Genomic DNA, 27011 nt, shown 5'->3' on the forward strand with positions numbered 1-27011 from the left:
GAGGATGTTACTATGAACTGGAGGACTATTTTGCATTATAAGTTAATGAGATACGTCATAAAGAGTAAAAACCACTAAACAAATCCACAGCAGCTATTGCTACCACCAAGTTATGGTTTTGCTCTGACTTGTGAACTTCTACATTTTCAGCATTACAACACTTTTAAAATTTTCCTGTGTAGTACTGTTCACTGAATAATGCCAAGTAGTCCAGACTCCCTAGAATTTCTCATTAGATTAAATCTTGAGGCTTCAGTAGTTACTGAGACTTGGCTGATGATTTTATCTAGGATAAGGAGTATAACAACACATGAAAATGGAAAAGAGACCCATGGGATCAGGGAGTCCTATTGCTTGCTGCCTTAGATAATCACACAATGCAATACCATTCAGAAGCATATCTGTTTTCATCCAAAAGTGATTATGTTGTTTACTTCACTTATACTGGCAGGTGGAAAAGTTAAGAATGTTGTTTCTCTGGTAATTTCTAACTTTCTTTGAAATTCCAGTTTTCATTTGTTTGTGATCAGCCTCTCAGCGTAAGATTTTTGCATAAACTTTTCCTTAGCAAAAATAATTTTTCCTTATGTTCTTACAGTCTGGTGCATCTAAGGAGAGGGTTCAATCTCCTTGTGTCACTCTGATAAACTCTGTGCTTCTATTAAAGTGTCTCATTTGCTTCCATTTCATTTAGTTCCATGGTATTGGTGCTGCTTTTCTACATTTCTTTGGTCTAAATACGGATGTGGATGTCAGTGACTTCAGTCTTCAGACTCATCCAGTTCATGAACAGACATTATTCTGATCCATATTGGCAATATTCCTATATTTGCTATAGAAGTTAATTTCATTCTGTTTTGGGGGGATTGCATATTCATAATGAAACTAGTTAATGCTTATTTCAAGACTTTTTTTTTTTTTTTTTTAACAAATCGTGCTTTCAATTCTATATCTTGTCCAGGTCAGTTATATTCTCCTTTCAGTATAGTTCACTGTCATCTCCATCTTAGCCATTTCCATTTCTGTCTTTTAATTCTTAGATTGATTCCCACATTCTTCAGTTTAATGAGTTAACTTGTTGATATTCTGTGAAGGGTTTTACTTGCAAGTTGTTACATTTTCTTCATCCAAGTTATCTCCCCAAAACAGCTGTAAAATATACAGATGCTAAGTTGATAGCACTCTACCACAAGTGAACTACTATTGTTTAGAATTTTCATTCGTTTCTACATTGTTTTTCTTTCCTTAACATTTATTATGGTAATTGTTTAATGATATTAATGAGGTCAGAAGAAGAGGAATTGAGAGCCAGACACTATTGGTGAATTAAGACTGAAATATCTCAGGGGCCCACCTATGCAGGGATATAGGAGGAAGGCAGGAGTTGATTTTTACAGTCATACTGTTCATTCTGAAGGAGGAATTTGCCTATGAAGTCCAAAGAGACATCAGTCCTCATTTGTATCCTGCAGGTTCTGCAGATGTATGACAACGGGAGAGCTGGGGATGGAAAAAGGCAAGCAAAAAATACATTTCTACTGCCTTTCTAGGTATTAAACTAGGAATAGAAATAATATAATTATTCTAATTTTTATACTTATGAGTATGTACAGCTTCAGCAGACAAACTGTCTCTGTCTCTCTTGCTCGCTCCACTGAAAAATTGCTGACAATACAACTGAAAGTCATTAAGCAGGGTACTTGGGCACTTCTGATGACTATTTGAAAGCTGAGTGTAATTGATCTACTAGAAACTGGAGATGCTGAAGATGCATTGATTATGCAAAGCATTGGATATTGTATAGTGTGCTATATTCACAAAATTGCATCTGATTTGTGAAGGAATTCATCAAAAGATTTAGAGTGCTGGCAATACTTTGTGTGTTTTTCAGTAAAGTAATGGCTCATCTTCCCTTATTGATTTTTGTTTTACAGCTTTGGCATTAAAAATTACTTTGATGCTTGTAATTGTCATGTTTACTGATAGGAAAAGGGGTGGAGTTGTAAGGGTAAAAAAAAAAAAAGTTAAATTTGTACAGATTAGAAATAGAAAAAAATGTTACTTAAAACTTGCTGACTTGATTAGAAAGCATTACTTTGAATGCCTGTTATTTCATGTGTGCATTCAGAACTGGGTTTTAGGTTGCTTTTTCATTTGTTTTTATTTTGTTTTACTTTAAAACCTTTGACTTTCTCAAATCGAAATGAAAATTTGTGATTATACCAACTGAGTAAATTACCTGAGATCAAGTCGAGAAGTTTCAAATAATTTTTTTTTTCTTTTCTTGCCTTATTTTGTTTTGTCTTTTCTTTTCTGTGATGGTCTCAAGACCAATTGTGGTCTATTTTCTGAATGTGCTGAACTCTAGGAAGTCCATAATGGTATGATTCTTATGCGTGAGCGTGGTTTCTTTTCTCCTTTTAAAACTGAATCACGTTACTTCAGCACCCTCTTGTGCTGATCTTACCATCTTCACAGAGTGTGCAGGACCATCAGATGTGGATCTGTGCAATGATGAGTACGGCTGTTTCTGCCTGTCTGCATGGAAGTCTGCTTCTGTTCCAGGCTTAGTAAGCATTGTAGCCTGTGTGCAGTCATAGCTATCACAGCAGTCCTTGCATTTCTCATCAGCAGGACACTGTTCTTGAATGCGCATTTGCAGAGACTGAAATAATTTGAACAGCTCTTTTTTCCATCTTTGGAAATTATAGGAATACAAAATCAAATATAACTCATGTTCACATGCACATCATACCATGTTCTTCTTCCTAATACTGTTTATAATCTCTCAGCCATAATTATTCAGGCATGCTTTGGGTTCTGCCTTGGATGTGCTGGCAGAGATAAACATGACTTTCTGAGTCTTTCTGGTTCTGTTGGACCTCCAGCTTCCCAGTCCATTGGTTTCTGCTCTGTGAGGTCCTTTATGAGGTGATTGACCCTCCTCTCTTAGTCTTTGGCCTTGGAAGTGTACAGTTATCTAATCCAGATGGCAAATGGCAAATGGATATCACTAATGTGTTTATGTGCCTCTCTGACTAGTTTGTCTGCTTGTTTTTACACGTTCTCTACTTTTTTTGCCATCTACATTCCCAGAGCCTCTCCAGGTTGAACTGTTTCAGGTCAAAATTAGTGATGTAAATGAAGCCAACCGGCTACTATACATATGATTTTCTTTTGAAATAACCAATTTCCAAATTCTCCAACCAATTTCTACATCCTCTCAGCATTCAGAAGCAGAACTCAGTCTGCTTTTTCTAAGTATATGATAGCAAATAAAGCAAAGCTAGAAATCTCCCTGTTTTTGCGTTTTGACAAACTACTCTGTGGAAAAAAAGTCTGTTTGGAAAAAAAAATCCTCTCAAAGTATCAGATATGTTATAAAGAATTTTGGCAAATTATGTTCCCAGTGACAAACACCTTTGCTTTAATTCTTTTTGGTTTTCCTTGTTTTAGTTGAGACAAAGCAGAAGTCTTAGGGTGAGTTTCTTTATATCATTTGTTTTTCAGTTAAAAAAAAAAAACATAGCTCAGTTTCTCTTTTAGGATTTTCAGTTGTTGCTGTCGCAAGTAGAGTATGATGTGTAAAGAGTAAAACATAGAATGGGCAGTGCTTTCACTTAAGGGTTTTGTTTCCGTGGATAAAGATGATGTTTATTAAAAAGTATAAAATTACATTTCCATTGATTTAATTGCAAGAATGTGTATGTGTATCCTATATAGTATCAATTAAAAAAAAAAAAAAATCGAAACTATACTGTCTTATTTGGGTCTGAGTTTTTGTATATGTCCATATTAAAGTTCTATTACTGCCATTTTAATTTTTGTTTTTATTGTTCCTATGTTCAGAGGTCACTCCTACCAGTTACTGCTGATATCAAACTGTGATTGTAATGAAGTAGTAAATCACAGTAGTGAACACTGAAGATTACCATTTTAATGACTAATTTTCCTGCAGCTTTTCATTGTAGGCCAGTTCTACTCATGTATAACTCTCACAGGGTGTAATATGTTTATTTCTTATCATAAAATTTCATGGCAAATTCTCTAGTGATTTGTAAATGTAGGGACAATATCTTAAAGCTGCTATTAAGAGAATTATGATGCCCAACCTGTTACATGAGCTTTTCTACTGAGCAGTCCATACAAAGATTGTGATGCTGAGTAATAAGAAAGCATTAAAAGGTATTTCATGTAAGTGCAAGACCTGGAGGATGTGGTTTAAAATAACTGTATTAGTCTTTTCTCTATTTGTGATGCTCTTCAGGTTTTCATCTTCATGAATTAAAGCTGATTCTGTTTCAGATTGACAGAATATGTGGGCTGGTGTAGTACTTGATCAAACTGATGAAAATGTGATCTATTTTAAATTAAGTGAGCTGTTATACATGCATTACAGTTCAGTAACGAAAATTAGAAAGAAAAAAATCTCTCCCTATTGCTTCTAATTATTGTTTTCTTTTTAATAGTAGCTCTATTATGTGAAGATCATTCATAAATCAAATCAAAACCATTTCAATTTCCATGCAGTCTGTCCTTATTTTCACTGTTGCTAAGCTCATGCTACGTTTCCTGACTTCGTCTGAACTTATCGTTCCTGTCTGTTCTGAATATCAAGTGCTCCAAAAATAAACTTTCCTCCCTTTAGGATTTCTATTCTGGCACTACACATTTCTTACAGCTTAGAGTAGCATGGAATATTCTGGATTTTTAATTAATGGAATTGGATGTCTTCTAGCAGTCGGATTTGAGCAGGATGAAGAATTACTGGTGAATACTTAACACCATGTCTGTTAGCCAATTATAAATATGTCTGTTAATCTGTATTTTAGAAATTCTTTTTTTTTCCTTCATGTTCAGTCTTTTTTTCTTTTTTCTTTTTTTTCCTTTTTAGAAGTACCATCTCATTGAGAGAATGCAATTTCATTTTAACATCATCTTGCAATATCAGAGAGAAATCCTAAGAATGGTGTTTTCTTTGTGTTTTCTAAGAAATATATTAAAGTATATTCAGTCTCTAACCCAGTTTGTGTCTGAAATTTGAGTGACATCCTGTGTGCTGTTTTAAACATGTTCCTTCATAAAAGTACATAACATGTAATAAATGTCTTACCCAAGAAGACTAACTTGTATATATATAAAAGATACTATACCCTTTCTTTCCTTCTGGCTCACAATTATTAAAATATAGAAGAGCAAAAACAACTATGAAATCATTTTCTTTGACTTGTGCGGTTGTAATCACAGTCCTTTTACTATCTTCCCATTTTTGTTGAGTTCACTGCAATAAGCAGGAAATTCTGTCATTTTATTTATCGTATTTTGTATCATCCTCTGTGGCCTGAGAGATCTTTTACTACTTAAGGAGCCCATTCCTCATATTGATGAGCATAATTGCAACATACGACTTTTTCCTTTCGTCCCTCAAGGCATATATTGATCCCATCATTTGTAACATGATGGCCACACACTGTAAATAGAATCTGTGCAATCAAAATTTAATAGATTCCAGATTTTCATGGACTGGGAGGACAAGGGTTCTGTGAGCTATACTGAAAAATTGGGGGAATCTCTCTTTTCACCACCCCCACCTCCCCTCCTGTTTTTGTGGGAAAGGGCAATTTGGAGTGGGTTGCAAGAAGGATTTTGTTATTTGTGCCCAATTTCAGTTTCTGTTCTAGCAATGCTTAGGTATTTACTGGGGATATCCATAGCTATGTATTGCATCTGGTGATGTCGGGTTCATGAAGTCATATTGTATTTCAAGCTTTACTTATGCTTAGTATGACTGGATTTAACTTAGAACCTTAAAATCAAGGTTGGTTCCATGAACATCTAAATCAAATACTAGGTTTTCATTAGTTCTTTGTAGTATAGTTATAGTATATAGTATATATTTTATATATATACTATATAGTTATAATATATAGTATATATTATTGTGTAAATGCAATATATCACAATTTCAGCTGCTATAAGAGCTTCTCCTCGTGGAAATCAGATGGTAATTCTCTGAAACTCAGAGTAAAGATGTAAATAAGAAACATATACCAAGGAATTGCATAATTTTATAATTGTATTAAATGTCTGAAGAGTCTAACTTATTTAAGAGAAAATTATTCTCATTATTTTAGGTTATTTCAGTCATATTTGCTAACTCCTAAAATAAGTGTGATAACAATGGATATATCCTATCTTCCCTCTGAAGATTTCTAGGTAACGATGTAGGTAAACACTGCATACTTGCTGTCTTTTTATACATAATAGCCATTGAGGTTACAATGTCTGTGTTACCAGTGTCTGATATAGTAATGCTACTAAATATTACAAGCCTGTATTATTGATTTTATTGCACACTAGAACTATGTTTTTGCTTGACAAGAAGGAGAAGTTGGGGGATTTGGTTAGATATATTATTTTTTTTTATGAGGCTTACAGTCTGTTCAGGTTTCCTATCATTTATTTCAGCAAGGAAACATTTTTAGACTTAACGAAGGATCTGAAAAGCATTTATTTGTATAACAGTAGTATTTTCTGGTCAAAAAAAAAACAACACAAAAAATACACAGAGTTAGTGCGTTCATACTGCTCTGTTGTTTTATGAATATCCAACAGCTTTAATAAACAAAGATCTATGAGGAACAGCTGCTGCTGAGTTGGTATTGCTTGGGAATAAAAAAGTAAAAAGGCAGTATGTCAGTTTGGCCATGACAATGATTGACAACAGAACTAGTTTCTGCTTTGGTAAAGATCATGGTGGCACTTCTAAAGAATGGAACATGCATTTGTTAGATATTTGATGAAGAAAACCAAAACTGTTTGTTTGAATAATTAGACTCGTGGAAGGTAAATGTATAGAGCTGTTTATATAGTCTAAAAGCTGTTTCAAGAAACATCCTATCCTATACAGTTAACAGTTAAACAAATTGTATTGCTGCCGCTGCTAGTAAGGAGCAGTATTCTGTTTAATGAAAGACTGCACATTTGTATTAAGTATAGAATTTATAATGAAAGGGAACAATCAAAATTTATAAGCCCAGGTTCTGAAAATTTTGAAGATACAACCTAAACATTACAAACATTTATTTGCAACTTAAAAAAGGGGGATAATTTCGCTGTCATTTCAACTGCTTTCACTATAGGTGAAAAAATATAAATATTTTAATTTCTTTATTTTGAGGGTTGCTCGTAGTTACTAGTGTTTCTAAAATTTCCTCTTACTGCGGCGAAATGGAGATGACAGTTGTTGAATCTCTCTTTTGAGTAAGCAAATGGTTTAATTTATCCACACTGAGTGTGAAGACATAGATGATACATCCAGTGGCAGTTAGTTAATGTGAGCTGAGTCTTGCTGCAGTTCACTAATGAAACTTGGGTGTCCTGAAAACTTGACCAGAGCAAAAAATTATCTATGCCTTATTTTTGTCAGCATTCTGTGATTGCAGGTAGGGGTCATTAATTAAACACACCTTTTCCTGTACTAGTTGCTTCAGAACTTTTATGACAAATACAATTTAAATCACAGAATGGTTGAGCTTGGCGTTGACCTCTTCGTCCACCTGTTCTGATCTCTGCTTATGCAGGAACACCCAGAGCAGTGTGTCCAGCACCACATCCGTATAGCTTTTGCAAATCTCCAGAATGGAGACTTCACATCTTCTCTGAGCTAGTGCACATTAATCTGCACAGTGAAGAAATGCTTCCTGATATTCAGAGAGAACCTTGACCATCTTTTGTTTCACTTTGTGCCCATTGCCTCTTTTCCTAGTGCTGAAAAGAGCCTGGCTCCATCCTCTTTGCACCCTCTCTTCAGGTATTTATAGACAACAGGAAGATCCCCTTGACACCTTCCTTTTCTCCAGGCTGAACAGTCTCAACTTGCTCAGCCAGTCTTCACAGGACAAGTGCTACAACTTCTTTTGGATCCAGTACTCCAATTTCAGACTCACCAATGCTGAGTAGATGTGAAACATCATCTCCTTTGACTTGCTGGTGATTCTCTTCCTAATTCTGCTCATTAGATATCATAGGGTATCATTAGCCTTATTGCAGCTAGGGCTTGGTGTATTGGCCTTATTGCCAAGGCATTGGCCTTACTGCAGCTAGGTCCTTTCCTGTAGAGGTGTGCTCCAGTAACTTTCCATCCATGTTCCTCTGGCTAACTTTATGGCCCTCTGGTCAGTCTGCCACTTCCTCCCATTTTAATGTCATCTGTGAATTTACTGAATTTACTGAGTGTGCACTCTAATCCACTGTCCAGATAATTAATGAAGATGTTAAACAAAATATTAGAACTAATATGGATCCCTGGGGTGCTCCGCTCATTATCAGCCTCCAGCTAGATTTACAGTCACTGACCACTGCTCACTGACTCAGCTGTACAGCTGGTTTTCAGTCCACCTCTCTGTCTGCTCATCTAGCCCATACTCAACAGCTTCTTTATGAGGATTTTATGAAAATCAGTTCAGAGGCCTTACTGAAGATCAAGAAGACAATCTCTACTGCTCTCTTCTCATCTGTCATGCTATTCATTTAATTAGAGAAGCTTATCAGATTGGTCAGGCATGATTTCCTCTTGATGAATCCATGCTGACTACTCCTGGTCGTTTTCTTGTCTTTCATGTGTCTTTAAATAGTTTCCAGGATTGGCTGCCTCATTACCTCCCCAGAAATCAAGGTAAGACTGATCAACCTGTAGTTCCTGAGTCCTACTCCTTGAAGGTAAGAATGACATTGACTTTCCTCTAGTCTTTGGGTACTTCCATCAGTTGTCACAGTTGGCAATTTGGCCTTGCCATCATGTCTTTAGCACTCAGTTGTGTGTCCCATTAGATCCCACAGAGTTGTTGTAAATGTTCATTTTGGTCAAGTATTCTCTGAGCAGATCCTCTGCATCTTTTCTGTTCCAGCCTTTTTTCCCAGCCTCTGGGACCACGGATTCCTAAATGCCAGTCTTGCTGTAATCCTGTGATACCATAAGTCTGTCAGTGGGCACTTTGGGTATTGTGTCCTACAGTAAAAATAAATTTAAAAAATATGTTGAATTTGTATTTTAATTAAAAAATGTTTAAATTCAAAATATTATTTGCAGTGTTTTTCTTGTTGGACTAGGAAGGTATAATGCATAAGTATATGTATATGTATATATATATAAATCTTACTTATTAGAGGAAAACTTAATAGTTTTTAACTTCTTGTGAAGAATAGTGATTTCTGACGCTCCATTAAAAATTAATTTTAAAATCTTAGTAAAAAAATATCATCCTCTTTCCCTGTATGGCAGTGATAGATCATCTGACTTAATCCTTTTTGATCATAATTATTTGGAATTACTAGCCTGTATTTCCATTTTCACCCTTTGGCAAAGCAACATTTTACCTGTGTCAGCATATCTCAGATTCCTGAGAAATCAGCCAATGATGTATACTGAGTTACTTGGTGAACTACCTGGGATTTTTCCCGTATGGTCTGCAGGTCTGTTTCTACTCTATGGGTCTTGTCCACATAAGCACAACAAGGTTGATTGACAATCATGCATACTCCCCCTTCTTTGGCTGTTAGTAAGTCTAAGGCCATGTGATTCTGTAATACTACCTTTCTAAGAGAGCTAACTTCTGTCTGGACAGCTGTTATGGCATCCATAGTTGCATTCTCAATGTCTTCCAGTGCTTTTGAGATATTCAGTATTGTGTTCTGGAAGACTGTAATTCCCCAGATTGGGATAATTGCACTGAGGAACTCATGAAGTCCAAAGAAGACTTCAGTTAATACGTTGGGGCTTCTTATTCTTGTATTTTAATATTGGCCCCACTTAGTCCTCCCTAACCCTGATGATCTTTTGGATGGATGCTTGTAGGAGGTGCTAAGAATCCTCCTAAACTGTATCATTTCCTATTTACTTGTACCAGTTTACAAACTCTCTCATCTCCATACAACCAACAGAAGCCCTTCCTTAATAGAAGCCACTGTTAAATTTGGAAATGTAAGATTGATCCAACGTACTTTGAAGGATAAGGGAGAGTATGTGGAGTCATTCATGCAGCTACCTTGGGTCATCCTGCTATGTGCCCTAAATACGAGGTTGAATTTTGGTCCTAAAATAATGGTACTGTTAACTTCATCTTCCTTACCTACCCCTAAGCAAATGGAATCCATCTGACTGCTTTTATATTTGTACTGAGCAGACCGTTTTAGTGACAGAACCCCAACCCATGGTACTTCCATCTCTGCCTTTGTTAGTTGTGTCCAGACCCAGCAATCAGAGAAATTTAAAGTTTTAGAAAAGTTACTAATTGCACTGTAAAAGGAGTATTCTCTTCCCAGGCTAAAAAACCTGTTGTGTACATTGAGATAAAGCAAATTAGTAACTGACTCATCTTTTCTTTACAAGTTTAACTTTCGACAGTGCACTTTATTTGACAGACCAGTTAGTTCCCTGGCATCTTGGAATAACCTCCTGTAGCAATACTTTAGTTACCTCACGTGCCTTATTAGTTCTACAAGGGAATGCCTCTGGCCACCCTGAAAAGGTATCAGTTAGTACCAACAATACTCCCGTTTTCTTGGGAGTTCTCAGAAATCAATTTGCCATTGTTGCCGTGGAAGGTTCCCTTTCCCACTAGGCCCACTTGTACCCTGTTTCTGATACTAGGATTGGACTTCGTAGTGTAGTTCCCCCGATATATTTTATTATCTTCCCTTAGAACCAATTTTCATAAAATACTAAAGGGCATAAGAGTGTGTTCATCTGGGCGTGCACCCATCTGTCAGCTTTCTCTCTTCCCTTCTCCTTCTAAATCATTAATTAGATTCCTCTCCTCTCCAGAATATTTTACAGGTTCTGACTCAGGTTCAGAGATTTTAAGTTTAGCATCTGGAATTAAAGTCATCTTCAACTGCCTGTTTCTGCCACCTGATCCAGCATCTTATTTTCAGTTTTCTGTACAATGGTACCTTTCTGATGTCCTTTACAATGTATAATGGCCACGCTCTTTGGTAGACTTACATCATGCTGGATTTGTTTTCCTTCTGTGTGAGGAATCCTTGCTCTTTCCAGATGGTACTGTGTGTACCAGCCTAAATACATATTTAGCATCTGTTTGTATATTTAAGGCTCTTGTCAAGGCAGTTATTTCCGCCTTCTAAGCAAAAGTTCCCACAGGTAGTGGCTGTGCTTTGATTACCTCGTCAGTAGTAGTTATTGTGTATTCTCCCTTATGGTCTCCTTGTCTCACAAAACTGCTTCTGTTGACAAACGCAGGAATCCCTAGCATCGTTTAGTAGTTCCTCCTGTAGATTTGGTTGACTGGCATAGACAGTCTCCAAGCAGTCACACATTGCCAGCTTAGAGGTAGCTCCATGTTGGTGTTCTGGGCATTCAGCAGATTGCTTCCTTCTCTTTGATCAGTTGGGCTTTCTGTTGAGAAATTTGATAATCATTTAAACAAAAAAATTCAGCAAACTCAGAGTCCATTGCACGCAAGTCCTCTTTTGTTGCTGTGGCACCCTCATACTGCAGTAAAATTCCACCCTGGGATGGAGGAACCCAAGTCTCAGTATCAAGAGTTGACCAGTTCTCAAAAATAATTGATTTCTCAACCCTGGGTAGCATTGTCCAGGTTAACTGAGCCTTTTCTTCCCTTTATTGGGGTTTTCCTTTTCAAAGGCAAATAACTTTAGGCCTCCTTTGGCTGAACCAGGTAAAAAAGGCATCTTTCAGATCTAGAAGGTAAACTCCATCTACTCATTCCTTAACTTGGTTAATAAAGTGTATGGATTTGCCGTCACTAGGTGTATATCTTCAACAATTCTATGAATTGCTCTCAAATATTGTACCAAAATATAACTCTTGCCATCTATTTTTCATCAATAAGATTGAGGTGTTGGTGATTCACATCCAAACTCCAAAAAGTTAGCTGTCATTTCTTTTATCCTTCTACAATCTCGTATCCTCAAAGGGCGCTGCTTTACCCTGACTGGGCTAGCTCCTGCTTTTGACTTCTGCTGGGGTTGCCAAGCATCCTTGATACCCACGTTCCTAAAAGTACCTGATTTAAGATGTCTGTATCTTCTGGGACTACAGCATTGCTTTCAACAGTTTATGTGAGAGCCAGACTTAAAATTTTTGATCAGTTGATACTGTTTGACTCTTAGCTCCAGTTCTACTGAATTTAATCTCTGCATCCACTTGTTCTAGTAAGTCTTTCCTGAGTAACGTTTTTTGAGAACCTTGCATGTACAAGAATTTATGTATTCCTACTTGTTTTCACACCCTGTATTTAATTGATCCCAAAAGGTAAGCTTTTTCTTGTTGGCCAGTAGCTCCTACTACTGTTACACAAATCATCTACGGCTAGTGAGAGGCACCAGTATCCACCAAAAATAAACCTCTTTATCCTGCTCCCCTAGCTGCGATTTAACCAGTGGATCTGCAAAGGTAAACTTCCCAGGTTCCTGTCATTCAGCTTTTGCGATCAGGGATGGTTCCCTCCCTCTCAACTTAGTACGATTCCTCCACCAGTGTCCCATTTCCCTGCCATTTGCACTGTGCTTTTGGTCCAGGGGAGGCAGAGCTCTTCCTGGGCTCTTCCAGGCCCCCTACCTCTTCCTGAGGGGATCTCTGGGTCCTAGGGCCCTGCTCTAGTGCAGCAACAGTAGCAGCTGCTGCTGTTGTTCTTCCCAATTTCCTTACTATCTCTGTTCCTCAATCAGTTTTTCCATATCACTCACCTCTTTTCAGTCGTGACATCCCTGTTACACCTTGCTCATCTTTGCCTTCCTCAGCCTGTGTCTTTCCCAAACCTTTGTCACTTTTCAAACTCTCATCATTACATCCACTACTAACATTATATTTCATATATTTTTTCTAACAATGTTATATATTTAGTTTCACCTCCTCCCCTCCAGAGGCTTCCAGTACTAACACTGGGATATTGGATTTCTTAGATCTCTGCAGATGAAGGCTATCCTCACGCCCATCTCCTCCACCCCCCTTTGTAGGTAACGCTGTTTACAGCAGCAGTCTCAGGCCCCAGCTCTCTCTCTCACACTGAGAGTTCTGCTCATGAGGGGAAAGTGCAGGGGGGTTGTTCTTGTGCCAGCACAGGTAAACTCACCCTCTCTTTAACCCTTTTGCCTTTGTACACTATTCCACTATTCGTACCCTCAATTATGCTTCCATATACCGTTAACAATTACACTTTCATATACCATCAAAACAGTTTGTCCCACTCCCATCAGAATCCACATATCAAACAATGCACTTATTCACAAAAACCCAGTACTTTGTCTCATTATTAGAATACTCAATTATAAAAACTGTTCCTGTTACTTCATTTATGTTCCTGGTTTCTTATTCAGTGTTTTCTCCTGGCTCATTGGTGACATTTCTCCAGTGAGCCAAAATACAACCCCAAATGGTCTTTTCCACAATTTATTTTGGATTACTCCACCTACTTCCCCAGGGCCTGGGAACACTGAATTCCCTGGGCAAGAGTTGTAGCCAGTGTTGTCCAGCAAGACAAGAGTACTTTAAACAGGGGATGGAATTCCACAGAGAAAAAGGAAGAGAAAAAGAAAATAAAAACAGTTTGGACATTTGCTCCAAACACCCTCCCAAGCTCACATGCTACATGCAGTACCATTTGATCGCTTCCCATAGGCTCTCTCAAAACTATGGGCCCTAACTTGGAGAACTCCCCAAGTAGCCTTCCCACCCTATCTGGTAAGCTGACCTGTGAGCTCACATTCCCCATAGGGGAGCACACACTCCTTCATACCCTGCATAGGACATCTCCTCACAACTTACTGGTTCCCTGTTCCCAAAATAGCTGGTCTGCAGCTGGGGCTCTTTCCATGCTCCATGGTGGATGTGTCAGCCCAGGGAGCCCTCTCTGAATTTCTTGGAGTGCACCAGAAGTGTCTCCTGGACTGACCAGCCCCACAGCCCAGCAAAAAGCCTCCTGACTGGCTCACGAAATTGATGTGCAGAATCAAACTGTAACCACAGAGTACATAAAGCAGGAGGTATGTTTACTCAGCACCATGCACACACCAGATGCAGAGGGGTATTCTCACCTAGTCTGCATACCAGGGTGCAAGAAAGGCACATACTTAAAGAATAAACTGCTTACATATGCATTAGATTTTCAGGAAAAGGTTATTACAGTGTGTACCCAAAATGATTGACATTTTTCCCCACCTCAAGTCTCGGTTCTTTTATGCACCTTTTTGAGAGATGCATGGTATCTCTCAGTGTTTGTCTCGTGGTCTTTTGATGAAGGCTGTATGTCTTTCTTGCTGTGTATTCTTTGATGTGGGTCAAGTTGGAGGACGCTTCGCTTGCTCTGGCCAGTCATCTTATCAGCTACAACTTCATCCAGCAATCCGCTCCTTCTTTGTTAATACGTGGTTTTGCTGTCCAAGCCTGCAACCTTGCATTTCAGAGATAGGATAGCTAACAATGTTATTTGGAGAAACAGGAGACCTGCTGTCTGTGCTGATTGTCTAAGTCTGTAGAAAAGCATCTGTTATCAGCGCTGAGAACCGGACTTAGCAAGGCCAGATCTGTAGCTGCTGATTCAGCACCCCATGAAGGCACACAACTTCTCACCTGACTTATTTTCCTTAATTCATGTGTAAGTGTGTATACTTGTGTGTACTGAGCTCACTGTAGGTTCAGGATTTGAGTAAGTGTGGAATAACTACTTTTGTTCTGCTTGATTTTCCTGTGTCTTCAAATGCATTTCAGGAGTTGTGCTAAAATAGAAAGAAAGCAAGGTTATGCCTAAGAAGATTCATATGGAGAATAGCCTACACCATGTTATGGTCAATTCTTGCATGCAAGGATTCCAGGGAAAACAGACCAAGGAAAATTGACGTTGGTTAATTATCTGATACAAAACAGTTTTGAGGGTCTTTGCAACATGCTACATGCAGGGCTTTATGTTGATGTTCTAAGTTTATAATTTGTCAAGTCTGCAGTATAAAAGAAAAGCAAGGACGTTTTAGGGCTGAATCAGTTGATCAGTTTTTTTAGAAACCTCTTTCCAAACTTTCCAAATATAAAACTGAATTCAGGTGAGTAATTTCTGACCCTTCCTTTCTTCTTGTGCTGCCCAATATAAGTATGATGTGTTCAGGACAGGTACAGATTTATGCAGTAGGGAATTAGGAATAAAGGGCTTTCTTCTCCCGTTAGTACTGACTTGTGCAGTGAACACTCGGATAATATATGCATGGCAGACAGACTCTTTATTTTGTATTTCACTTTACCACAGTTTATCCTACTGCCTTTCTTCTGAAAAAAAATAAAAATAAAAAAAATCCTTCAGTATTATGCAAGCTTGTATTTATGTATTTTATATAAAGAATTGACATAGACTTGTAGCGTGCCTGTTTCAATGGAATAATGTGGTGTCCATTTCTGGTCTGGACAGTACTTTTATTCCTACTTCTTTTCCATTTTCTGTCATGTCTGCATGAGATTCTGTAAGTTTTTATTAATTGCTATATATTAATGGCATCTTAGTGAGGATTTGCTTGTCTTGCACCTCAAAATTCATGTTTGAATTACTCTTCAGAACTGTTCTTCTTTGCTACTTCAACTATGGAGTTTAAAACAAACTAATACTTACAGAATCTAATTCAGAATAGCCAATATATTGAATTTCTGTAAAACAATACAGAACTGGAATTCATATATAATAAGCTGTAATACAGAAGAAGAAAATGATTAAACCGTAGCTTGCTTATCATAGATCTTTTTAATAGGAGCAAAATCTGTGCTATTAGTTCCAGACCAGTGTATTTCTCATTCACAGTGCTTTAGTGCATAACTTATAAATCTTTCCTCATCATCCTCTATTACTTTTTCAAACCAAGACTAATATCAAGCAAGACAGAGTGAATGAAAGTCAATGAAGGTCGACTAGACAATCAGATATTAAAGATTCTTGGAAGAACACTACTGTGATCTATAAAAAAATTAGCTGTGAATTTCTGTATCCTTACTGACAATGGACTTTTTAATGGAACCGCAGTATATTTTCTTTGGTAATGTGTTTTTAGATTATTAGTCCAATCTTCTTATATAGTATGTCTGAATGACAGTTGAAACTCTCAAATGCTTGATAGGTTGCAGAAGCCATATTTATAATACATGTTTCACCTGTCCTGTCTCCTGAGTAATAAAGAGGACTCTGAGGAAACCGTAGCATACAATTACATATTGCATTATGAGTAGAGTTAAGATTGCTTAATCATTGAGTTTATGCTATTGCTGAGCATGTTTTATTTTTATTTTTCAACTGTCACTGATCATGCAGTGTGCAGAGCAAGTCATCTCTTGGGAAGTTAAAATACAGTGAAAGAGATTACCATCCCTGGGACAGTAAAAATAGTCAGCTGGCCTGCATGTTTTGAGTTTAGATATAAAATCTCAAATATATATATCATTGCTAGACACTGCAGATAACAACATAGCAGTCAATCTGACTAAACAGAATAACAACTGTTTTTCCATCATAGAATCTTTTTTTTTTTAGCTTTTAATTTAACTTTGTTATTTCTGTTTCAGATCTGTCTGAAACTTACCTACTTTTTTCTCCCCATGAAAGCATTTCTAATGACAAATACTGTTTCTACTTACGAAGCTTGGCTTAGTGTGTTTTTAGAACTGTATAAGAATACTGATGGATAGGATTCAGGCATCACTTACTTTTGCTGAACTGCAGGTCAGCATTTTTAGGTTCTCAGTCACCTTCGAAAAGGAGGACAGGCATAGTGAGAATTATGTTCTTTAGCTCCTTCATCAGATACTTTGTTTAAGTAAGTTATCATTAGATGTTCTTTTATCTAGTTGAACACAGAGTGAAGAAAGGCATGGAACTGTGTCAGGGGAGGGTCAGCAGGAGTGGGTTACTCATCGAAAGGCAGTGAGCATGGAACAGACTGCCCAGAGCAGTGGATACGGCTTCAAGTGCCAGAGTTCTGAGAGTGTTTGGATGGATGTAGGTGTTCTCAGGTGTAGGGTTTGGATTTTGGGTGGTCCTATGTGGAGGCGGGGGTTGGACTCAGTGATCCTTGTGGGTCCCTTCTAAGTCGGGATGTAGTACAATCCTGTGATTCTGTGGTTCTTGTAAAACTGCAAGTGTATATGTATATAGGTATGTACAGAAATATGTATGTTTATTTTTCCTTCCACTTAACTGCTCTCTCCAGTGAGGGAATTTTATGATGGGTAGCTAATGAAGCACAGTATCTGGTGATCTCCTTTGCAGACTGTCTCACTGAGAATCATGATATTAAAATACAAATTGCTACGAATTACTCTGGGTCTGAAAAAGACGGAAGGTATTCATAGGTACTGGCATAATTGAGAATGCTGGTTGTGATATTGCAGTGCTGATCAGGAAATTTTTACAATGTTTCCCATTAAAACTTGAGGTCACGTCCTACAGATCTGGTGCATTTATGAACTGACAGCAAAACATGGTGTCTGCTTAAAGACATCAGCAGGTTCAGTGCACAACTATTTCATTTCTAAGTCAAGATTTAAGGACAGAAATTGCCATTTGCAGTAGCAAAATGCATGACAAAAGTTGTGAATTCTCCCAGAGGAAATGTAAGGCATATTCAGGTTGACAGGTTGTAAATAATTTTTTCTAAACTATGAAGATCATGGGACAGGAATGGTAATGAGTAATGAGGTAAAAATCTTCTTCTGACCAGATAGATCCTGATTACATAACAAGCACAGGAAATTTAACTCTGTTAACTCCCAGTCTGTATGCTGTTGAGTACTTATGATCACCAATTTTTGCCAAAACTATTTACTTTTTAATTTTGTTCAGGATGCTGAAAATTTGCCACATTGATTGTCCATGAATATGCTTTCTTGCTAGCCAGGGCAAACCTGTCTGAGGCAGAGAATGTTACTTTAATCCTCTGTAAGGATAGTAGATTAAGTCTGTAGCATGGTTTTTCTCCTGAAGAGCAAAGGGTTTAGTTTATGTTCTGTAGAAAAGCTAGGGTAGAAAGCTAGTATTGGTATATTCTGTTTTTCTAATCCTAATTTAAATTTTACTTTTTTTTTTTTTTTTTTTAACGTCTTAGGAAAATCATGTTTGATTTTAGGTGCTATTTGTCACAGATTTCTAGTGGTCAAAATCTTCAAAATTCCCAGATAGTGTGACAGTCCTTAGAAAATTGTGCAAAGATGATAATATAAGATTAAGACATTGTCAGATCAAAATGAAAGAAGAAATTTTTTACTACAGTTTTTGTTTGTTTGTTTGTTTGTTTGTTTTAATCTAAGTATGTAGACTGTGGGCATAGGTTAATGCAAAAAAACATGGCCAGTGCCCATTTCATTGTTGATTCTGTTTAACTGGCCCTTTTTTCCTTTTCTTTTGGTCTGTTTTCAGATTTGTAAATATCCAGCTCCTGAGGTCTTGCCTTTCATTTGTAGTTGGGTGATGTGTAACTAGAAAACTGTTTATTCATTGAGAAACTGTTGCTTTGAGAAACTACATTAGACCGAAACTGTTGCTTTGAGAAACTACATTAGACCTGTATAAACTGCACCTAATAACTCATATCAAAACAGCTTAAATGTGGTATTGTGTCTATAATCTTGTTGGTTTCCTTTCTCTCTGGGCTGTCTTTTCGAAAATTGCCTTGTCAGAGTCTCACCAAGGTCACAATGTGCTCCCAGTATGCACTTAAGTGACATGTTGGCCAAGCAAGTTGGAACTGTGGATAAATGTGATACATAGCACAATAAGAATACTGTTTGCATGTATCTGTTCACCTGAGGCTGAGTTAAGGACTTGGTATTTCATGATTTCTTTTGCTTCTGAGTTCTCTGATGACAAGAATATGTCCATAATGTCCTCAAACATTCAAGGCTTAGGATTCCAGACACGTGAGACATGATTCCAGTACAATTTTCCTGGACAGTGTAGTTTTTATCCCAAAAGCAAAATAGAGTTTTGTACTACTGTCATTTGCATTGGGAATTTATACTGCTCATAAAAGCAAAAAAAAAAAACAAAACAGCTTGCTTAAAGAAAAATAAGGAGATGTTTTAAGCATATCCATTTTACATCCTTCACAAACTTGGCAAATAGTTCTCCTTTGGGTATACCTGCAAAACATTGCATTAATTTGTGTTTCATAGTTATTAGACAAAATAAATGGTTGAGAAATTCATTTAAATCGCAATAATAAAATAGGTAAAATCTCCATTTAATTGGTAAATGACACTGAATGATATAAAACAATGTCTTTGTTTCAGTAATGTTGTCTAGTAAGGGATTGGAAACTAAGGATATGTCTGAGTTCAAATTCTTTGCTGAAGAAATGATGCATGGCAATGTTCAGCATGATTCTCTAGGATGACAATCAAATTTGTTAGTATTTTGATGTCTATGTATAATTTATGGGAATAGTGGATAGAATAGTCTCTTGGGTTATCTGCAGATAAGCAGAATGAATTTCAGTTGCCATCATTCTTTCTTCTTCTATTTTTCCTTCTCCTCCAAGATGATGATCCCCCACTTTCATCATCCCTCTTCATACACTTCTACAGATATGTATGCACATCTAACATTTTCTTTCAAACTCTTAAAATAAATAGTAGTGGTGATAACATGAATAAAACCATTAATGAGGATCTTGCCAGAGTTACAGGGAAAATAGATTATATTATGTATGTACTCACATCACCTCTTCAACGGTACCTGTGTATCTTTTCTGCAGGTGACAGATCAGTCAGTGAAAGCATTTGCAGAGCACTGTCCTGAGCTACAGTATGTTGGTTTCATGGGCTGCTCCGTAACATCTAGAGGAGTAATTCACCTCACTAATGTAAGTATCATAGCTGCTTTTATTTTCTCATTAGCATTTTTGACTGTTGCCAAACAATAGATATCAACCAGGGTCATGCTGCCAGAGATAGAAACATGACGAGATAAATTGAGTTTGTATTATTTGAACAAACGTTTGGATTTCCTTGTTTAAAAACAAAAACAAAAAAACAAACTGGAAAAACATATTTACTAGTGGTGTACCCTTGGGGATGGTGCTGGGTCTGGTCTTGTTCAGTATCTTCATTGACAATGAGGGGAAAGTGTCCACCCTCTGCCAGTACACTGATGAAACAAAGCTGGGAGCATGGCTGACACACCTGAAGGCTGTGCTGCCATTCAGCGAGACCTGGACAGGCTGGAGAGTTGGGCAGTGAGAAATCAGATGAGGTTTAACTAAAGCAGGTGTAGAGTCTTGTACCTGGGAAGGAATAACAGCATGTTATCAGTACAGGTTGGGGCATGACCTGCTGGAGAGAAGCGCTGTGGAGAAGGACCTGGGGGCTCTGGTGGACGACAGGTTGCCTGTGGGCAAGCAATGTGCCCCCGTGGCCAAGAAGGCCAATGGGATCCTGGGGTGCATTAAAAGGAATGTGGCAAGGGAGGATCAAAGAGGTATCCTCCTCCTCTACTCTGCCCTGGTGAGGTCTCACCTAGAGTACTGTATCCAGTGGGGACAGAACAAGTGGAAATGGCCATAAACTGGAGCATAGGAAGTTCCACACCTATATGTGAAGGAACTTCTTCACTGTGAGGGTTATGGAGCGCTGGAACAGGCTGCCAAGGGTGGTTGTGGATTCTCCTTCTGTGGAGATGTTCAAGACCCACCTGGATACCTACCTGTGCGGCCTGCTGTAGGAAGCCTGCTTTGCAGTGGAATTGGAATCAATGATTTCTAGAGGTCCCTTCCAAACCCTACAATTGTGTGATTCTGTGTTATTCAAGGGATGGCGCTTCCTCTCAGAATTAATAATGCTGTGTAGTAAAATGTCTTTAAAATGCCTGGTTTTACTAGACTGTTGTTAACACAACAAAAATTCTTGAACTGGAATTACATGATTCTGAGTGCAAGAGATTTAGATAATCCCTTCACTACAACAATATATCCCCTGTGCACACACATTTTGTATATATCCACATCTGTATTATAATTTATATGTTGTGTGAAAATTATATTTTATTTCCTTTTCTTTTACTTCTACTTAATAGGAGTGATGTGTAGGAGAACTTTTTTTGTATGAACCTGCGAAGATTAGTGAAAGTGTTCAATAAAATGAATTACTTGGATGAGCCTATTCATTAAAATTCCCAGCTGAAAGTAAATTGAGAAATCATGTAAACATCAAGAAGATCAGAAAATGCACCTGTGACATAGAAATTAGTATTTAAAAGAACTATGGTATTTATATAGCTAAGAATTTTAAAAAAAATTGAAATAGTGGAGGAGAAAATAGAACCTAATCACAGAATCATAGGATCATTTGAGTTGCAAAGGACCTTTAAACTTAGTCCAACTCCCCATGCAGTGGACATCTTCAGCTTGAACAGGTTCCTCAGACTGTCCAGTCTGACTTTGAATGCCTCCAAGGATGGGGTATCCATCTCCTTACTGGGCAACCGAAGCAGTGCGTCACTATCTTTATCATAAAAAACTTCTTCCTAACATCCAGTCCAAATTTCCCTTATTATAACTGGTAAAGATGTCTGTAGAAATGGGAATTCAATGTAATCAAGTTCTGGTAAACAATGAACACAACAGTTCAGTTGGAAAGAACCTACAAAGACCATCTAGTTCAACTGACCACTTCAGCACTAACCAAATAAAGCATTTTACCAATAGCGTTGTCCAAATGAACAAAGAGGCATGGGACATCAACCACTTCTCTAGGATAACCAGTGGATAACCACCCTCATAGTGAAGAAATTCATCCTAGTGTCCAGTCCAAACCTCCCCTGGTGCAGTTTTTTTTTTTTCCCCATCCTGCCATCAGCTCCCAGGGCAGAGCCTGGCCTGAGCCTTCTGCTTGCCTCCTCAGGGAGCAGAAGAGAGCAGTGAGGTTACCTCACTGATGTGATGTGATCTGTAAGGCTCACTAAGTGTGTTTTTAACATACAAGTGACATTCAGTGCACGATAGTAGTGTGAGTGGGTTGCTTTCTCTTATTTTGTTTTCTAATATTTGTTGATACATTAAGGTGAGATGCTTACTAAAAACACTTGTGTTATAGGCAAGAGTTTTGATGTCTTTTATGCAGGAAAAAGAGTGGGTAAGGAGATCTTTCCCATCATAGCATGAGACAGTAGCAAAATTAGCACTGGAATTCTGAAACAATTGAAAAGTGGTATCTTGTTAATCTTGCTGTAGTGACACTGATAGTTTTTTCCATGCCTGATGACTTGTTTCACTCATCGTACAGCAGGCAGTTTTAAGTAGAACTCTGAACTGCACTGAAGCGTCTGGCACCAGCACACATTTCACTTCTCTGGTTTTTGTTTGGAGGAAATAGCCACTGTCCGGGAATGACGACAAATATCTGTGCAACAATAGCTTTATCTTAAACTGCTGTGTCTATCTTTTCCAGAATTCATCTGTTAACGACATCGTTGTTTTGTTTTGTTTTGTTTTTGTCTAAATAGTGTGCATTTTTTTACCGTCAGTTCATAAATGGTTTTAAAAGTCATAAGTGGTCATACTAACCCGTATTCTAAGAGAATGTGGAATCTGTTCTTAGCTCTGACTGGCCTGTAAATGTGTCCTGCAAGGCTGTGTAGAGCAAATGTTCTCCTGTTCTTCTTCTTCCTGTGTGCAAACCACAGATAACCGCTGTTATTACAACAGCACTGGCTGCTGTTGTAAAATTCCTTTGAGACTGACAGACGTATAGAAATTGAGTGGTTTATTATTACTGTATTTTCCCTTTAGTAATGTTAGCTCCTCTTTAAAAATACTGGCACTTAGATATTCTGCATTACAGTGCTGCTTAATCACAAAGCTTTTAAAATATCTATTCATGGAATATAGTAGTGAAAGCGTTACATGTTTTAGAAAAGAGGAAACATTCAACATTTCTTTTCAATATTTTTGTTCCTCATCATAGCGATATTAAAAATAATTGGTTTTTTTTTTTGCAAAAATCTGTTATTGCTCTAGCATTTCTTTTCTTTGAAGTTAGTACAAACTACAGAAAATATACATCAAGTAAATTATATAGATGATTACTGGGCAAGTGGAGAAGCACTGCATACTGCATACACAGAGAGGGAGAGGGAGGAAAGGAAGGAGCATGTTTGTTCAATTCAGCCTGTTGGACTCTCAGTTGTAGCCAGGGATTTGTTGTGATAACTTAGAATATTATGTCTTGTAAATGTAATATGTGAAACAGTGTCATAATTAGTCCAACATTTCTCAACTTTGTTGAGAAATAATGAGATATAATTCTGTTTATCCAAGTTATCTCCTTGTCTTCTTCCTTTGAGTTCTGATGTGTGTACTGGAGTAATTGCTTTATAGCTGTGTACTTCTATCTGTACTCCTACACCGTGGACTTCTGAAGGACTGTGTTTGGGTAAAATGTATTACAGACATCATCGGAATAAGTGTGAATCCTAACTGGATAGGTTATGAAGTCATATGATCTAGGAGAACTCTTTTTTATATTATCTGTATCTTTATCTCATAATGTCCCCGAGTGTCATGACCAATCATACCTGTGCCTGAGTCAGTGGCCAGTATTAGGTCAGTCAAAGTTCAGATTTATAGACCAAATATCGAGAAGTTATTCAGAACTGACATTATTCACTTGACAGATTTTTAATGTTATCATCTACACATGGCTAGACTGATTGTGCAAGAGCCTTTTCGAAACTGAGGTACTGTGTGCTCCCTTTCTTCAGTTACTGATTTATTTTCACATAAAATACACTGACTTGTCCTTTTTTATGGTAATATTTCAGCATACTTTCAGCTCCTAAAGTCTTTTTCCCTTATAACATAATTTTTCCTCTTTGTCTAGGTCTAGAAAATTTTTTATTTTATTTTAAACAATTAGTAAAACAGGCTCTATTTCATGAAGAGACATTTAGTTTATTTGAATCTGCTTCCAATTAATAAGATGTCCTTTTAAATGTTAGTCTTGTTAATCATGGGAAAAGTTCCTTAAGATTTCTGAACATAATGATTCTGTGAGATTCTTTCTGGTATTTGCCTTCACACTGGAAATGTGGCAGTCCCATGTAAGAGACCCTTTGTCAACAGTTTATGGGCTGATTTGTCCCAGTTCCATGAATGGGGGGGTGGAGGATTCCAGGGATTCATGCCCTGGAAAGGGGTAGGGGAACAGGATAGAGAGGTGGGCCCAAAGCAGAACAGAAGCAACCATCTGAGGAGAAACAAATTTACAAAATAAGATATAGGAATGCAAGATAACAGGTGACAGGATGAGGGAAGATGGCCTCAAGTTGTGCCAGGTTAAGTTTAGGTAGAATATTAGGAAACACTTCTTTACAGAAAGGGTTGTTAAGCACTGGAATAGGCTCCCCAGGGAGGTGGCTGAGTCACCATCCCTGGATGTGTTTAAAAACCATTTGAATGTGGTGCTCAGGGACATGATTTAGTGGAGGGTTGTTAGGGTAGTATGGTTAGGTCATGGTTGGACTTGATGATCCTGAAGGTTTTTTCCAACCTGAGTGATTCTATGATTCTATAATACAATATAATTAGAGTTGAAGGTAATAAAACAAATAAAATGAGAGAGAGTGTCCAAATGCTGAAGGCCCTACTCTAATGCTGTGACGAGACGTGTGGTCAGGATGAGCAGAAGGGAGGAGAGTCCAGTCCTGTGACCCTGCCAGGGATTTTCTCTTTTCTCTGAACGTGAAGTCCTTTGGGGTATGTAGTTCTTCTGCTCTTCTGGGACAGGTACCCAGAACTGGAACATTAACTCTTTAAGTCCCAGTGCACTGCCTGATGTTGTGATGTGTAATACTGATAACCAAAAATCATAAAACCATGGCAACCTTTTTACATCATGTAAATCTAAACCTGACCATTCTGGTACATGAAGTTAACAGTGTCCATGCTAAGAGATTCTTTTCATCATTTATAAGAGTTTGATTCTTGTAACCGCAGTTTTTCAAGTTAAAAAAAAAGCAGAACAGACATTGCAGAGAATGTTGATTGCATGATTTGAAAGGGCTTCAGTACTCTGTGGGCGTATGAAAATTTCCAAAACACAAATGGTTCATTAGGTGTTCTTGAGAGCAAATAACATAGACAGTAAATTATGATTCAGTGATAATGCGTTTTAACAGCAACTATTATTTCCAGTTTATAAATTCCAGCTTTTATATCTCAGGTACTATATATGCAGTTTAAGTGTGCATGGAAGTAGTGCTTTCTGCTTGCTTTCTGCTGCTTTGCAGTGGGCTTCACCCATTGAAAGGAAGGTGGTATATTTATTTTCTGTAGTTTAACTTGTGAAAGTATGCATGCAAGAATTTGAAAAACCTGAATTATTATTATCATTCAGGTTGGAAGACATAGCACCATGAATACAAATGTCTTTCACTTTCCTGCTGTTGTGCTACGTAACAAAAAAAAGGAATATATTGAATAAATGTTTTCTTAATTAATATATCTTTTAAATTCTCCCTTTTAATTAAGTTTAAAAATTTTTTACAACTCTGTACAGTCTTCAAAACCAGGTTATTTTTTGTCTTCTGTAAGTTGTGAAATTCAGCCATGCTTTTAACACAGTTTTGTTTTGAACACATATTCCTTATTTAAGCATTTCTGATTTAAACTCAGTGTTTTGCTGTGTTTAAGGAATTAAATGTCACGAATGTGCAGAACATTAAATCAGTCTATTGTAAAATAGTTCCTTCCATAACTATTGAATCATTTTCCAGTTTTTATACCATATATGATTACTATTTCATGAAATTGTATATCTCAATAATATGGTTCCTTTACTTCAGTTTATTCTTAAATCAAAATTAATGTATCTGCCTTCTTAAAAAAATGGTTTGTAGATTCTATTGACGTAATGGTAAAAAAGAAAATTAAAAGAAAAAAACATGACAGTAACTTAAATTCTTTTTGTGGTTGCTCGTTTTTTACTTCCTGTGATCATACATATCCTTTGGAGAGTTTAAATCAGAGACCATTTTATTCCCTGATAGTATATATACACAGAGAGAGTCAAGTAAATTAAGCTTAATTAGCAGAAGATGTGAATTTAAAGCTCATTAAGTCCTTATAAGTATTTCCTTCAGAAATAATTTGTCTTTAGTTCTGAAGAGGATCGATCTTATATGAATTGTTTTAGTTTTAAGGAATCATATCTTCAGAGGAATTATGTGTGTGAAGAAAAAATTACAAACTCATTTTATTTGTAGTTCCTTATAATAACAGCTAAATATCTACAGAAGTAGATGAGTTTACACTGAAGAACAACCTGTAATCCAATTTTTACTATCCAGAGCATATAAAATAGATCCTAAATTTTCACAGATTCAATTCAAGCATTCTGTGTCTCATTCTCATTCCCTAACCCCAGTAGTTTTCAAATTATCTAGTTTCTTGATTTGCATTCCACATACTTTAGTTGCTACTGTCTGATGTAAAATGGTTCTCTAGTTACTTTGGTGGACATGGGTTTAGGACATTTGACTTCGATTCACATTTCCATAAGAATCTGCAAATCTAATGATAATCAGTGTATTTGTGCCTCATTTCCCTGTTATATAAATAGAGAGTTAAGGCATCAAATATTTTAAAGCAAGATAAGCATAGAGGTAGATAGAAATCATGGGAACATGCTGAAATTTTAATCACTGCAAGAATCTTATAAACCAGAGTTTAGTAAAGTTGTCCTGCTGCAATCATATGCACATTACATTACTCTTGACTTTCTGTGAGTTGGTGTAGTCTGCACTGATGTATTTTATGCAGAATCATTACAGGGGAACAGAAACAAGCTGTTCCATCTCAACTGTGTGTTGATATTTGTAGATTCTTTGCCCATAGTGGAGAAATCTTTTACACATTGCTACTGATACATAAAACACGTGCAATGATTTTTCAGATTTTGTCCATGCAGTTGCAAAATAAAAATGATAAAGTGATTTCTACATTTCAGGAAG

At 37.1% G+C, this 27011-nt stretch overlaps 1 protein-coding gene across 1 annotated transcript in view; it reads left to right on the plus strand.

Annotated features, from left to right (window-relative positions):
- Positions 1-27011, plus strand: part of FBXL17 (F-box and leucine rich repeat protein 17) — a 284666-nt gene that overhangs the window by 63495 nt on the left and 194160 nt on the right. The window contains exon 5 of the mRNA XM_031605035.2: positions 19762-19869. Within this exon, the coding sequence (XP_031460895.2) occupies positions 19762-19869 (108 nt within the window). The remainder of the gene's footprint in view (positions 1-19761; positions 19870-27011) is intronic.

Source organism: Phasianus colchicus, chromosome Z (genome assembly GCF_987193195.1).
Source record: "Phasianus colchicus chromosome Z, bPhaCol1.hap1.1, whole genome shotgun sequence".
Lineage (NCBI taxonomy): Eukaryota > Metazoa > Chordata > Aves > Galliformes > Phasianidae > Phasianus > Phasianus colchicus.